The sequence below is a fragment of the Nomascus leucogenys genome, chromosome 17 (genome assembly GCF_006542625.1).
Source record: "Nomascus leucogenys isolate Asia chromosome 17, Asia_NLE_v1, whole genome shotgun sequence".
Classification (NCBI taxonomy): Eukaryota; Metazoa; Chordata; class Mammalia; order Primates; family Hylobatidae; genus Nomascus; species Nomascus leucogenys.
The window spans coordinates 90,477,455-90,493,453 of NC_044397.1; the positions used below are offsets into that span (position 1 = coordinate 90,477,455).

General features: G+C 51.0%; 1 protein-coding gene across 1 annotated transcript in view; it reads left to right on the forward strand.

Moving 5' to 3' along the window:
* Positions 1-15,999, forward strand: part of EHD2 (EH domain containing 2) — a 28,491-nt gene that overhangs the window by 9,349 nt on the left and 3,143 nt on the right. The window contains exons 4-5 of the mRNA XM_030796984.1: positions 2,856-3,268; positions 13,683-13,847. Of these exons, the coding sequence (XP_030652844.1) occupies positions 2,856-3,268; positions 13,683-13,847 (578 nt within the window). The remainder of the gene's footprint in view (positions 1-2,855; positions 3,269-13,682; positions 13,848-15,999) is intronic.

Here is a 15,999-nt window from a genome sequence, read left to right on the forward strand (position 1 = left end):
CTAGCTGGAGGGCGTGACGTCAGTAAATCAGGGCTAGCTCCTTGTTCTGCCAGTTAACTCTTTATCCTCTGGGTTCGCACTCTGCCTTCCCTCCTCCCGGAAGTCCTCCCTGACTCCCCAGGCTGGGGGTTGGGTCAGGCACTGGCCCTGGGCTCCCACAGCTCCCTGGGTGCCCCTGCCCACGCTGGGCTGACCACTCAGGGGCCAGGTCTGTGTCCCCAGTGGGCTGAGAGATGTAAGGACAGGGCTGAGACTGCCTCAGCCTCCACACACACAGCAGGGACCGCAGAGGGTGCTTCCCGGTGGGTGACATCACCATGACTTGCTGAGTGCTTACCGTCCATCCAGCACTGTTTTGAAAAAAACAGTTTCATTGAGGATTAACTTACATGCCATAAAAGCTCAACCATTATGGCCGGGCTCTCACGCCTGTAATCTCAGCACTGTGGGAGGCCAAGGTGGGCGGATCACGAGGTCAAGAGATGGAGACCATCCTGGCCAACATGGTGAAAACCCATCTCTACTAAAAATACAGAAATTAGCTGGGTGTGGTGGCACCTGTAATCCCAGCTACTCGGGAGGCTGAGGCAGGAGAACTGCTTGAACTCGAGAGACAGAGGTTGCAGTGACCTGAGATCGCGCCACTGCACTCCAGCGTGGTGACAGAGCTAGACTCCATCTCAAAAAAAAAAAAAAAAAAAAAGCTCAACCATTTTTTTTTTTTTTAAAGAGACAAGGTCTTGCTCTGTCCGCAGGCTGGAGTGCAGTGGCGCAATCATGGCTCACTGCAGCCTCCGACTCCAACTCCAACTTCTGGGCTCAAGTGATCCTCTTGCTTCATCCTCCTGAGTAGCTGAGACTACAGATGCATGCCACCACGTGTGAATAATTTTTTATTTTTATTTTTATTTTTTTGTAGAGACAGGGTCTTGTCATCTTGCCCAGGCTGGTCTCAAACTCCCAGGCTCAAGCAATCCTCCTGCCTCAACCTCCCAAAGTGCTGGGATTACAGGTGTGAGCCACTCTGGCCACCTCCATCATTTTTAAATGTACAGCTCAATGCCAGGCATTATTTTAAGCTCTTTATATATATTAGCTCATTTATATTCTTTTAATCTTCACAACAGTCTTTTTTTTTTTTTTTTTTGAGACAGAGTCTCACTCTGTCACCCAGACTGGAGTGCAGTGACACTATCTCGGCTCACTGCAACCTCTGCCTCCCAGGCTCAAGCAATTCTCATGCCTCAGCCTCCCCAATATCTGGGACCATAGGCATGAGCCACCAACACCAGGCTAATTTTTTTGTAGCTTTAGTAGAGATGGGTTTTCGCCATGTTGGCTAGGCTGGTCTCGAACTCCTGGCCTCAAGTGATCTGCCCGCTTCAGCCTCTCAAAGTGCTGGGATTATAGGCTTGAGCCATCACACCTGGCTTCACAACAGTCCTATGATTTGCATTTTACAGAAGAGAAAACACAAGTTCAGAGAGGTTAAGCTACTTGTCTAAGGTCACACAGCGGATGGGGGCAGAGGAGGGACTCAACTCCACGTCTTCCAGACAGCTAAGTCAGGGGGTCTCAATCGCTCCTCTCTGCTCTCCTCAGCATTGCTTGTTGGTGAATAAATGAGTGAACAAGCAAAGGTGAGAATGGGTGGATGAAGGAGTGAATGAGGAAATGAATGGTGAAAGGAATGAATGAATGAGCATGGGAACCCACGGCTGGGACGGGTGCTTCATAAGAGCAAGAATCTTGTCTGTGTGTTCTCTGTGGTATCCCAGGCTCCCAGGACAGGGCTTGGCACACATGAGACTCTCAGTAAATATTGCTAAATAAATGCAAAATATTTAACATCTCAGCCTGGCCAACATGGTGAAACCCCGTCTCTACTAAAAATACAAAAATTAGCCAGGCGTGGTGGTGCATGCCTGTAATCCCAGCTACTCGGGAGGCTGAGGCAAGAGAATCGCTTGAACCTGGGAGGTGGAGGTTGCAGTGAGCCGCATTCATGCCACTTTACTCCAGCCTGGCAACAGAGTGAGACTGTCTCAAAAAATAAAAAATAAAAAAATTAACATCTACTATGGCAAGAGCACAGCTATCCAGCGTGAACTCTAGTTGGTGGATCGTGGGGAGATCCAACAGGTCCTGGGGAGGAGCTAGGGTGACAGAGGCACGTGGCGAGCTTGGGGGTTCCATAGAAGCACAGGGAGATCTCTTAGCAAACATGTCAGTATTTTTAACAACCTACACATACATACCAACGCACACCACTAATAACTGCTTAATGAATGAGTGAATGAAAAAATGGAGGCCGGGAGGCTGGGTGCGGTGGCTCGCACCTGTAATCCCAACATTTTGGGAGGCTGAGGCAGGAGGATCGATTGAGCTCAGGAGTTCGAGACCAGCCCGGGTAACAGAGTAAGACCCCGTCTCTACAAAAAAAAAAAAAAAAAGAAAGAAAGAAAATTAGCCAGGTGTGGTGACACGCACCTGCAGTCCCACCTACTAGGGAGGCTGAGGTGGGAGGATCGCCTGAGCTCGGGGAAGTGGAGGTTGCAGGGAGGCGTGATCCCGCCATTGCACTCCAGCAAAGGAAAAGGGATGATTGTCCCCTGTAGCCAGATGGCTTGGGGGGCTGGGGCCAGAGTGAGGGGGGAAATTCTGGTCACTGGGGAGCCAGAGCAGTGGTACCCACTGTGGGCCTTGGCTATTTTGCCCAGACAGGATTTGGACAGCCAACAACGTGAACATCTTTACAGTCCAATATGCGAGAGAATGGATGCTACTGAGAATGGCCGGATGGTGGGGGTCTGACTTCTGCCCTTTGCGCCCCTGTCTTTCTACTCCCACTCCAGGCTATGACTTCCCGGCCGTGCTGCGCTGGTTCGCGGAGCGCGTGGACCTCATCATCCTGCTCTTTGATGCGCACAAGCTGGAGATCTCGGACGAGTTCTCGGAGGCCATCGGCGCGTTGCGGGGCCATGAGGACAAGATCCGCGTGGTGCTCAACAAGGCCGACATGGTGGAGACGCAGCAGCTGATGCGCGTCTACGGCGCGCTCATGTGGGCGCTGGGCAAGGTGGTGGGCACGCCCGAGGTGCTGCGCGTCTACATCGGCTCCTTCTGGTCCCAGCCTCTCCTCGTGCCGGACAACCGGCGCCTCTTCGAGCTGGAGGAGCAGGACCTCTTCCGCGACATCCAGGGCCTGCCCCGGCACGCCGCCTTGCGCAAGCTCAACGACCTAGTGAAGAGGGCCCGGCTGGTGCGGGTGAGTAGTCCTGGGGGCTGGGTGCGCATTCTTGAGGAGGGCGCAGGGGGAGCCCCTGCCTTTCCTCTCCTACCAGTGCTGTGAGTCCCTGACTTATCAGTGCCCAGTGATTATTCAAGAGAACTTTAGTTCTCTTGAAGTTGGGTCATTCTGGCACAGAGTGGAGCGGGGAGGAAGAACTGTATGGAGACTCATTCCTCTGCCTTTGGATTTCTGTGTCAACTCTGTGTCACCCTGGCTTCTCTGTCCTGGTATTTCTATTTCTTCCTCCTCCTCTTCCTCCTCCTCCTCCTCCTCCTTCTTCTTCGTCTTTCTTCTTCTTCTTTTTCTTCTTCTTCCTCTTCTTCTTCTTTCTTTTTTTTTGTTGAGACGGAGTCTCGCTGTCACCCAGGCTGGAGTGCAGTGGCGCGATCTCGGCTCACTGCAAGCTCCGCCTCCCGGGTTGACGCCATTCTCCAGCCTCAGCCTCTCCGAGTAGCTGGGACCACAGGCGCCTGCCACCACGCCCGGCTAATTTTTTTGTATTTTTATTAGAGACGGGGTTTCACCGTGGTCTCGATCTCCTGACCTCGTGATCCGCCCGCCTCGGCCTCCCAAAGTGTTGAGATTACAAGCGTGAGCCACTGCGCCCAGCCTCTTCTTCTTCTTTCTTCTCTCTTTCCTCCTTCTCCTCCTCTTCTTCTTCTCCCTCCTCCTCCTCCTTCTTCCTTCCTTCCTCTCCTTCCTTCCTTCCTTCCTTCCTTCCTTTCCTTCTTTCCTTCCTTCCTTCCTCTGTTCCTCTCTCCCTTCCTCCCTCCTCCCTTCCTCCTTCCTTACATCCTCTTTCGTTCCCTCTTCTTCCTTCTTTTTTAAGAGATGGAGTCTCGCTCTCTTGCCCTGGCTGGAGTGCAATGATGCAATCACAGCTCACCACAGCCTCGAACTCCTGGGCTCAAGTGATCCTCCCTCCCTAGCCTGCCCCAAGTAGCTGAGACTACAGGCACGTGTCACCACGCCCAGCTAATTTTTTATTTTTGTAGAGTCGGAGTCTTACTGTGTTGCACAGGCTGGTCTTGAACTCCTGCCCTCAAGTGATTCTCCCCCTTTTGGCCTCCCAAAGTGCTGGGATTACAGGCATAAGCTATATTGAGTTTTTGAGCTTCCTATAAAATATAGACAGACCGATACTCATTATTCTACCCTCTTTGTTTATTTTTTGATAATTTATAAGATTGTGGTTCAAAGGTTTCCAAGTTCATTGGTTTATTCCACAAATATTTCTTTTTCTTTTTTTCTTTTTTTGAATCGGAGTTTTGCTCTTATTGCCCAGGCTGGAGTGCAATGGCGCGATCTCGGCTCACCACAACCTCCGCCTCCTGGATTCAAGCGATTCTCCTGCCTCAGCCTCCTGAGTAGCTGGGTTTACAGGCATGCGCCACCATTGTGTATTTTTAGTAGAGACGGGGTTTCTCCACGTTGGTCAGGCTGGTCTTGAACTCTCAATCTCAGGTGATCTGCCCGCTTTGGCCTCCCAAAGTGCTGGGATTACAGGCATGAGCCACCGTGCCCGGCCCACAAGTATTTCTGGAATGCTTTCTGTACACATGGTGCTGGCGCCAGGGATGGAGGGAACAGACAAGGGTCCAGCTCTCCTGGGGCTCATCTTTTTTTTAATTGAATTAATTAATTTATTTATAAGCTAGTCAAATTTAGGAGTGGGGGTGGGGGGTGCATGCCAACTTTAGTGACACTAAGAAGTTCTGGTAACCAAGGCCAGGTGCAGTGGCTGACGCCTGTACTCCCAGCACTTTGGGAGGATCACTTGAGCCCAGGCACTGAAGACCAGCCTGGGCAACATAGTGAGACATCATTTCTATTAAAAAAAAAAAAAAGTTCTGATAACCCACTACCATTGGACCAGCCCTGGGCTTATCTTTTGATGGAGGGAGACAGAATAAGTAAAAGACATAAAATAACGATGAAGGCTGGGCGCGGTGGCTCACGCCTGTAATCCCAACGCTTTGGGAGGCCAAGGGGGGCAGATCACTTGAGGTCAGGAGATCGAGACCAGCCTGGTCAAGATGGTGAAACTACATCTCTACTAAAAATGCAAAAATTAGCCAGGTGTGGTGGTAGGCACCTGTGATCCCAGCTACTTGGGAGGCTGAGGCACAAGAATCCCTTGAACCCGGGAGGCAGAGGTTGCAGTGAGTCGAGATAATACCACTGCACTCCAGTCTGGGCAACAGAAAGAGACTCTGTCTCAAAAAAAAAAAAAAAAAAAAAAAAGGCCTGGTGCAGTGGCTCACGCCTGTAATCCCAGCACTTTGGGAGGCTGAGGTGGGTGGATCACGAGGTCAGGAGTTCAAGACCAGCCTGACCAACATGGGGAAAACCCATCTCTACTAAAAATACAAAAATTAGCCGGGCATGGTGGTGCATGCCTGTAACCCCAGCTACTCAGGAGGCTGAGGCAGGAGAATTGCTTGAACCTGGGAGGCAGAGGTTGCAGTGAGCCGAGATCGCACCACTGGACTCCAGCCTGGGCAACAGAATGAGACTCTGTCTCAAAAAAAAAAAAAGATGAATTTATTACATCTTAGGTGCTTCACAGCTCCGGTCTCCCACGACTCCTGTTTGATTGTGGCCACAGATTGTCCCCTTCCCTCACTCCTTTCCTTCTCTGGCCTCATCTCCCATTCCCTTCCCATCATCCCCTTCACTTCATGCTGGCAGCCTCAGTCCTGTACTTGCTGCTCCCTCCTCTTGGAAACCTCTTCTGCCTTCTTCCCCCGTCACCTGGCCATCCACAAGGCTCACTCCCTCCTCACCCCTTTCAAGACTCTGCTCAAATGCTCCCTTCTCAGGAAGGCTGTCCCTGCCCTCCTTTGAATGAATATAACTTCCACCATATGGGTCCTTCTTTACCCTAACCCGTTGTCCTTTCCTTTCCTTTCTTCTCCTCTCCTCTCTCTCTTTCTCTTTCTTTTTCTTTTTTTTTCTTTCTTTTTTTTTTTGGAGACAGGGTCTCCCTCTGTTGCCCAGGCTGGAGTGCAATGGTGTGATCTCCGCTCACTGCAACCTCCACCTCCCGGGTTCAAGTGATTCTCCTGCCTCAGCCTCCTGAGTAGCTGGGGTTACAGGTGTGTGCCACCACACCTAGCTAATTTTTTGTATTTTTAGTGGAGATGGGGGTTTCACCATATTGGTCAGGTTGGTCTCGAACTCCCGACCTCAGGTGATCCGCCCGCCTCGGCCTCCCAAAGTGCTGGGATTACAGGCATGAGCCACTGCGCCCAGCCAATCAGGGCTCTTTGAATTCCTTCACTGATTTATCCCCAGCGCCCGGAACAGAATTGGTGCTCTGTAAATATTTATTGAATGAATGACATTAAACAAACAGTTGCATTGAACAAAATCTCCTCTATGCCTGGCCTGGTGTTGGGTGGTGCAGGAGACACAGCAGTGACCACAGTGGTTCCAGTCCTGTCCTGCTGGGGCTCCTACTCCTAAATAATGACGGCAGTTCCAGGGCTCAGTCCTCCCTGGGGCTCCTGGAGAGGAGACAGACCCATCCCCAGGCACCGATGACCCAGTGTGGTCAGAGCTGGGGCGGGGTAGCTGGGGCAGGCAGAGAGCGCTTCTTTGGAGGAGAGGGCATCTGAGGGGAAATGTCAGTGTTGAATCCAGTGTAGACAGTGTGCATAACTCAATTAGAGGCTGAGGATGTGGCTGAGATCAGAGGTGGTGTGGGCTGTGTCCGGGAATCTGTGCTTTGTCCCTAGGGCACTGGGGAGCCATGGAAAAGTTCGGAGCAGGGAAAGGGGATAATTAGACTCAAGCTACCTTTTGGAGGGTGGATTCAAGGCAGGTGAGTCTAGGAGCCTGGAGACCAGGCAAAAGGCGTGGAGGTTCCTGGATCAGGACAGGCCTTGAGGAGGGAGAGGAGAAAGGAGAGCGCGGGTTTCAGAGCGATTTTGGATGTCAAATGGAACATTCTCAGGGGAGGCTGCCAGGGTGGAGGCGGGGCAGGAAGCTGGGCAGGCAGGGAGGCCAAGAAGGTTCTAGGGGGTGGAGGAGCCTGAGGTGTTGGTTTAAGGAGCAGCGAGAGTGGGTGAGTCAGAGCCCCCACCCCCACCCCAGGAATCCTCCTTCGGAGGGAGCGGCCCACTGTGGACGGGGCTGCCACTCCTGGAACCTTCGGAATTCACCTTGCGCTCCTCCGCCCAGGCGGCTCTGCAATGTCTGTCTCTCTCTTTTTCTGTCTCTATATCAGTCTCCTTTCTACCTCTCTCTCAATCTCTTTCTTCTCCATTTTTACGTTTTCTTTTATTCTAACTCCCTTTCTTTTTCTTTCTCGCTCTCTCTGTCTCCTCCTGTCTCTCCATCTCTCCTCCGCTCCGCCGCCGCCCTCTCTCTGTCTTCCTCCTGGTCTTGCTTAGACTCCCCCAGGTTCGTTCCCGCTGGTCCCTTGGCGGGAGCTGGAGCACAAGGCCCAGGGACAGAGGGGTGGGGCCGGGCCAGACACCTGGTGCCGCCGCCGGGCTGGGGGCGGCACCGGAAACCCAGACAAACCCCGGAGTCAGGGACCCAGCCCCGGCCCAGCCCGCCCTCCCACCTTATCTCTTCCTGGCACCTTCCCCTGCTTCCTCTCTGGAAAAGCCATCAGCGCCCTCCCGCCTCCCCTCCTTTGGTCCCTACGGAGCCGCCCTTCGGCCCTGCCCCCTGGCTCCATTGGCCCGCTCTCACAGGCCCCGCCCCCAGCCCGGCCACACCCCTGCCCTGATTGGTCCTTCAGACCCTTAGGCACTCCCTCCCCCTCTTCCTGCAGGTTCATCCATGGCTCCCCAGTGCCGTTCAGGACACAAGAGCATGGGATTCAGGGTCCGCTATGACCAAGGCTCACTGCCCCTCCTTTGCCCCGTGTCGCACCCCCACCCCTACTTCTCACATATGAGTCCGCCACACTTGGTCGTCACCAACAATAGCCATACTGTTAACCTCCCCTCATGCTCTCCTCCAAAGATACCAGGCCTTCCCGGACTTTCTGGGAGGAGGCATTCACCCTCCTCCCAGTGCCTCAGTTTCCCATCTGTACGATGGAGGATGTGGACGAATCCTCTGGCTTTAGGTCCTTTGGCTGAAGCGATAGCTGTTAGAAGGGGCGATTTTATGATGCTGTGATATGTAAGGCCAAGATCTTGGGAGGGTGTGATTCTAAAGATGCCAAGATGCCCTGAACCTTCAGACCACATTCTCTGCAGTGGCCCAGTGACATTCATTCAGCAGTTGCCGAGCGCATGTGGCACTCTTCTAGGCTCTGGGGATACAGCAGGGAACAAAGATAAATTCCTTTTCTCATAGAATTACTTTTTAGTGGGGAAGCAAACATTAAACAAATCAATGGTTATGAAGAAAAATGAAGTGGAGGAAAGAGGGACTGGCGAGGGACTATTTTAGAGCAGTCTGAAGGAGAGGAAGGGGTGAGCCGAGTGGCGATTGGGTGGAAGAGCAGTCCATGCAGTGAGAACAGCATGTGCAAAGGCCCTGGGGCAGCCATATACTTGATGTGTTTGAACTGAGAGCCTAACGGGGCTGGAGACAGGGTGGTGGTGGAGGGTGGAAGAGATGAGGATTTAGAACCAGTCAGGGACCACCAATGTTCTCAGCATTCTAAATCTGTGATTATTTTAAATATATATATATATATATATATATTTTGGATGGAGTCTCTCTCTGTCACCCAGGCTGGAGAGCAGTGGCATGATCTTGGCTCACTGCAACCTCTGCCTCCCAGGTTAAAGTGATTCTTGCGCCTCAGCTTTCTGAGTGGCTGGGACTACACGCAGGTGCCACCACACCTGGCTAATTTTTGTATTTTTAGTAGAGATGGGGGGGTCTCACCATCTTGGCCAGGCTAGTCTCAAAATCCTGACCTCAGGTGATCCGCTGGCCTCAGCCTCCCAAAGTGTTGGGATTATAGGCGTGAGCCACTGCAGCTGGCCTAAAAGAATTTTTTAACAAGTCTTTTTTATTGAACGTTTAAGATTATCTCATGGAAAGGCATTCATACTTTATCAGACATGATTCTCCCATACCTCACCCCACCAGCTCCCAGGGCCTCTTTCCTAGAGGCAACCCCCATAAGTAGTTTCTTGTGTCTCTTTCCAGATATACTGCATTTTATAAAAGCACTTATTTGTTCTTTTTTTTTTTTTTTTTTTTGAGACTGAGTCTCACTCTGTTGCCCAGGCTGGTGCAATGGCACAGTCTCAGCTCACTGCAACCTCCACCTCCCAGGTTCAAGTGATCCTCCTGCCTCAGCCTCCCACGTAGCTTGGATTATAGGTGTGCACCATCATGCCCAGCTAATTTTTGTATTTTCAGTAGAGACAGCGTTTCACCATGTTGTCCAGGCTGGTCTCTAACTCCTGACCTCAGGTGATCGGCTCACTTTGGCCTCCCAAAGTGCTGGGATTACAGGCATGAGCCACCGCGCCTGGCCTATTTATTCATTTTTTTGGAGACAAAGGCTCACTGTGTCGCCCAGGCTGGAGTGCAGTGGCGACATCATAGCTCACTGCAGTCTCAAACCTCTGGACTCAAGTGATCCTCCCTCCTCAGCCCCCGCAATTCGCTGGGACTATAGGCACGCGCCACTATGCCCAACTAGTTTTAAAAATTTTTTGTAGAAGCCAAGTCTTGCTATGTTGCCCAGGCTGGTCTTGAACTCCTGGCCTCAAGTGATCCTCCCCCCTTGGCCTCCCAAAGTGCTGGGATTATAGGCATGAGCAATATTTAATTTTTGAGCTTCCTATAAAATATAGACATACCAATATTCATTATTCTGCTCTCCTTGTTTATTTTTCGATAATTTATAAGATTGTGGACTGGGCGTGGTGGCTCACGCCTGTAATCCCAGCACTTTGGGAGGCCGAGGCGGGCGGATCATCTGAGATCAGGAGTTCGAGACCAGCCTGACCAACATGGAGAAACCCCATCTCTACTAAAAATATAAAATTAGCTGGGAATGGTGGTACATGCCTGTGATCCCAGCTACTCAGGAGGCTGAGGCAGGAGAATCGCTTGAACCCAGGAGGCAGAGGTTGCAGTGAGACAAGATTGCGCCATTGCACTCCAGCCTGGGCAATGAGAATAAAACTCCATCTCAAAAAACAAAACAAAACAAAAAAAGATGGTGTTTCAAAGGTTCTCAAGTTCATTGGTTTATTCCACAAATATTTCCTGAGTGCTTTCTGTACACATCGTACTGATGCTGGAGATGGAGGGAACAGACAAGTTTCCAGCCCTTCTTTTTTTTGTTTTTCTCTTTTTTTGAGACAGTGTCTTGCCCTGTCACCCAGGCTGGAGTGCAGTGGAGTGATCGTGGCTCACTGCAGCCTTGACGTCCCCAGCTTCAGTGATCCTCCCATCTCAGCCTCTTGAGAAGATTAATAAATCAAGTCATTAGGCCGGGCGCGGTAGTTCACACCTGTAATCTCAGCATTTTGGAAGGCTGAGGCGGGTGGATCACGAGGTCAAAAGATCGAGACCATCCTGGCCAACATGGTGGAACCCGGTCTCTACTAAAAATACAAAAATTAGCGTGGTGGCGGGCGCCTGTAGTCCCAGCTCCTTGGGAGGCTGAGGCAGGAGAATGGCGTGAACCTGGGAGGTGGAGGTTGCAATGAGCCGAGACTAAGCCACTGCACTCCAGCCCGGGGGACAGAGCGAGACTCTGTCTCAAAAAATAAATAAACAAATAAATGAAGTCATTATTTGCACCACTGCACTCCAGCCTGGGTGACAGAGCAAGACTGTCTTAAAAAAAAAAAAAAATCCACTGTCCATTTGGGAGAAAATAAGAGCGAAGAAAGCAAAAAGCGAATAATGTCTTAGTATTGTTATTAAAATAATTTTGACCATAGGAACCCCTGAAAGGATCTTGAGGACCCCTGGGTTTCCCTGGACCGCACTTCGTGAATTGCTGCTGTAGGGCCTTGTCGGCTTCGGTAGAAATTTTGAACTTGAATAAGCAAATTGAGAGTTATGAGCAGCATCTCATGGGCTCATGTTCCTTCCCTAAAAATGTCCTCTCGGGCCACTGCTGCATGGAGGAAGGGTTACTGGGGCAGGATGGGGAGCTGGGAGACCTGTCGGGCCACTTGGGTATCTCCCCAGGCAAGAGAGAATGACTCTTGAATGGACATTGTGGCCACTGAGGTGGAGAGAAATGAGAAGTAGGGGAGAGGCTGGGTGTAGTGGCGGGTGCCTGTAGTCCCAGCTACTCAGGAGGCTGAGGTGGGAGGATGGATTGAGCCGGGAAGGTGGAGGTTGCACTGAGCCGAGATTGTGCCACTGCACTCCAGCCTGGGGGATACAGCCAGACCCTGTCTAAAAAAAAAAAAAAGAAAAGAAAAGTAGGGGAGAGAGGGAGAGACATAGCAGGAGGCAAAAAGGACTCATTGATAGGTTGGATGTGGCTTCTAAACAGGAGGAAGAATCAAATATCAAATCAATAATGATTTCAAGAGCTGGGCACCGTGGCTCCCGCCTGTAATGCAGCACTTTGGGAGGCTGAGGCAGGCAGATCATTTGAGGTCAGGAGTTTGAGACCAGCCTGGCCAACATGGTGAAAACCCCTCTCGACTAAAAATACAAAAATTAGCGGTGGCAGGCACCTGTAATCCCAGCTACTCGGGAGGTAGAGGCAGGAGGATCGCTTGAACCCAGGAAGTGGAGGTTGCAGTGAGCCAAGATCACGCCATTGCACTCCACCCTGGACAACAGAGTGAGACTCCGTCTCAAAAAGAAAAATAAAAGTGATTTCTAGAGCCAGACACAGTGGCTCCCGCCTGTCATCCCAGCACTTTAGGAGGCCAAGGCGGGTGGATCACTTGAGGTCAGGGGTTCGAGACCAGTCTGGCCAGCATGGTGAAACCCAGTCTCTACTAAACATACAAAAATTGGCCAGGCATGGTGGCACGTGCCTGTAATCCCAGCTACTCGGGAGGCTAAGGCAGGAGGATTGCTTGAACCCAGAGGTGGAGGTTGCAGTGAGCCGAGGTCGCGCCACTGTACTCCAGCCTGGGTGACAGAGTGAGACTCTGTCTCAAAAAATAAATAAATAAATAAATAAAATTTCTAGATTTCTGGCCTCAACTGGGAAGCCAGGGCTGGGGATGCCCTTTCCAGAGATGGGCACAGCTGAGGGCGACACAGCTCTGGGGGCTAGGCTCAAATTCCACTTAGGGCATCCTGGGATGCAGCTGTCCAGGAATGTTGACAAGGCAATTAGCTCTGAGTCCTGAGCTGGAGGGAGAAGCTTAGGCTGGTATGCAGATTCGGGAGTGGACCTCTTGGAGGGATGTTTAAAACTGGGAGGGACTGAGCTCACTTAGTTAGCAGAGAGGAGGAGCCCAGGGTGAGCCCCAGCAGGAGGAGGCCATGGGCCTCACAGTGTGGTGCCTCCACCTGCAGCACCTGTAACTTGTCAGAAATGCAAATTCTTGTCCAAACAGTGGCTCTTGCCTGTAATTCCAGCTACTCGAGAGGCTGAGGCGGGAGGATCCCTTGAGCCTAGGAATTTGAGGCTGCAGTAAGTTATGATCGCACCACTGCACTCCCGGCTGGGTGACAGAGCAAGATCCTGTCTCTAAAAAAAAAGAAAAAAAAAAAAAAAAAGCAGGCTGGGTATGGTGGCTCATGCCTGTAATCCCAGCACTTTGGGAGGCCATGGCGGGTGGATCACCTGAGGTTAGGAGTTCAAGACCAGCCTGACCAACATGGAGAAACCCCGTTTCTATTAAAAATACAAAAAATTAGCCGGGTGGTGCACACCTGTTAATCCCAGCTACTTGGGAGACTGAGGCACAAGAATTGCTTGAACCCAGGAGCTAGAGGTTGCAGCAAGCTGAGATTGCACCACTGCACTCCAGCCTGGGCAACAGAGCGAGACTCTGTCTCAAAAAAAAAAAAAAAAAAAAAAAAGACTGGGCACAGTGGCTCACACCTGTAATCCCAGCACTTTGGGAGGCCAAGGTGGGCAGATCACGAGGACAGGAGTTCGAGACCAGCCTGACCAGCATGGTGAAACCCCATCTTTACTAAAAATACAAAATTAGCTGGGCATAGTGGCACATGCCTGTAATCCCAGCTACTGTGGAGCCTGAGACAGGAGAATTGCTTGAAGCCGGGAGGCGGAGGTTGCAGTGAGCCGGGATCGTGCCACTGCACTCCAGCCTTGGCGACAGAGCGAGACTCCGTCTCAAAGAAAAAAAAAAAAAAGAGAAAAAGAAATAAAAGAAATGCAAATTCTCATGCCCCAGCCCAGATCAAGTGAATCAGAATCTCCGGGAGTGGGGCCGGCAGCCTGTGTTTTAACAAGCCCCCTGGTGGACCCTGATGCAGGCTGAGGTGAGAACCCTTCCCACAGGTTCACGCTTACATCATCAGCTACCTGAAGAAGGAGATGCCCTCTGTGTTTGGGAAGGAGAACAAAAAGAAGCAGCTGATCCTCAAACTGCCCGTCATCTTTGCGAAGATTCAGCTGGAACATCACATCTCCCCTGGGGACTTTCCTGATTGCCAGAAAATGCAGGTGGGAAGCTGCCCAGGAGGGAGTGTTGGGGGTGGGTGATGGGAAGGTTGTTTTCTGGAAACTCTGAGATGGGACCTCAAAAGCCGGAGGGATGGACGGCAGGTTCTGGAAAGCGCCTCCCTCAAATAGTTCCGTGGGAGCATGGTTTTATGAGTCAGGCTAGGGGAGTGAAGAGAAAACCCAAAATAACAGTGGCTAAATTAAGATAGAGAGTTTTTCTTTCTTTCCTCCCTAAAAAGTCCCAGAAAGTGGTCCAGGACTGGTTTGGTGCTTTTCAGAGCCAGGGATCTAGTCCCCTTCTGTCTTATTTCTCTTTCATGCCTGGCCTCCAGGCCCAAGGAACTTCATGGTACAAAAGGGCTGTGAAGGCTCCAGCCATTGTGTCTGCGTTCCAGCCAGCAAGAAGTTGGGAAGGGGAAGAAAAGTGTAGTCTCTTTAAGAATGCTGTTTATCAGCTGGGTGCGGTGGCTCAAGCCTGTAATCCTAGCACTTTGGGAGGCCGAGGTGGGCGGATCACGACGTCAGGAGTTCGAGACCATCCTGGCCAACATAGTGAAACCCTGTCTCTACTAAAAATACAAAAAAATTAGCAGGGCGTGGTGGTGGGCGCCTGTAGTCCCAGCTACTTGGGAGGCTGAGGCAGGAGAATGGCGGGAGGTGGAGCTTGCAGTGAGCCGAGATGGTTCCACTGCACTCCAGCCTGGGGGACAGAGCCAGACTCTGTCTCCAAAAAAAAAAAAAAAAAACAACGCTGTTTATTTTATTTTCATTTATTTATTTGAGACTTAAATATTTATATTTGTAAAATATAAATATTTAATATATATACAGCTGGGTGCAGTGGCTCATGCCTGTAATCCCAGCACTGTGGGAGGCCAAGGTGAGTGGATCACCTGAGGTCAGGAGTTCAAGAACAGCCTGGCCAACATGGTGAAACCCTGTCTCTACTAAAAATAACGAAAATTAGCTGGGCATGGTGTTGCATGCCTGTAGTCCCAGCTACTCGGGAGGCTGAGGCAGGAGAATCCCTTGAACCCAGGAGGCAGAGGTTGCAGTGAGCTGAGATGGCGCCACTGCAATCCAGCCTGTGTGACCGAGTGAGATTCTGTCTCAATAAATAAATAAAATATATACTTAAAAAAATTTATTTATATATTTTTTAGAGATTGATTTATATATTTTTCAGAGACTCTGTTGTCCAGGCTGGAGTGCAATGGGGTGATGATAGCTCACTGTGTACTTGAACTCCTGGGCTCAAAGGTCCTTCTGCCTAGTCTCTAGAGTAGCTGCGACTGCAGGCACATGCCACCATGACTGGCTAACTTTTTTTTTTGAGACAGAATCTCACTCTGTCACCCAGACTGAAGTACAGAGGTGTGATCTTGGCTCACTGCAACCTCTGCCTCCCGGGTTCAAGCAGTTATCGCACCTCAGCCTCCCAAGTAGCTGGGCCTGCAGGCATGTGCCACCACATCCAGATAATTTTTCATACTTTTAGTAGAGATGGGGTTTTGTCATGTTGGCCAGGCTGGTCTCGAATTCCTGACCTCAAGCGATCCTCCTGCCTCGGCCTCCCAAAGTGCTGGGATTATAGGCAGGAGCCACCATGCCTGGCCAAGAACACTTTCTAGACCAGAGCTGTCCAGCGGTACTTTCTACAATGATGGAAATGTTTCATTCTGCACTGTCCAATGTGGTAGCCACTAGCCACATTAAAATGGAATGTTAAAGTGTATTTCTTTTTTCTTTTTTTTGAGATGGAATCTTGCTCTGTTGCCCAGGCTGGAGTGCGGTGGCACAATCTCGACTCACTGCAACCTCTGCCTCCCGGGTTCAAGCAATTCTCCTGCCTCAGCCTCCCAAGTAGCTGAGATTACAGGCATCCACCACCATGCCCAGCTAATTTTGTATTTTTAGTAGAGACGGGGTTTCACCGTGTTGTCCAGGCTGGTCTCGAACTCCTGACTTCAGGTGATCCTCCCACCTCAGCCTCCCAAAGTGCTGGGATTACAGGTGTGAGCCACCCAAGCCTGCTGAGTTTTTTTTTAACTTTCAATGTTGTGCGTGCTGGCTGGGCAGCTGGAGTTGGGTAGAGGGCGGTTAGGGTTCTAGGCCGGTGTGGATGCTCTGAGAAAGCTATACTTGATGCGAA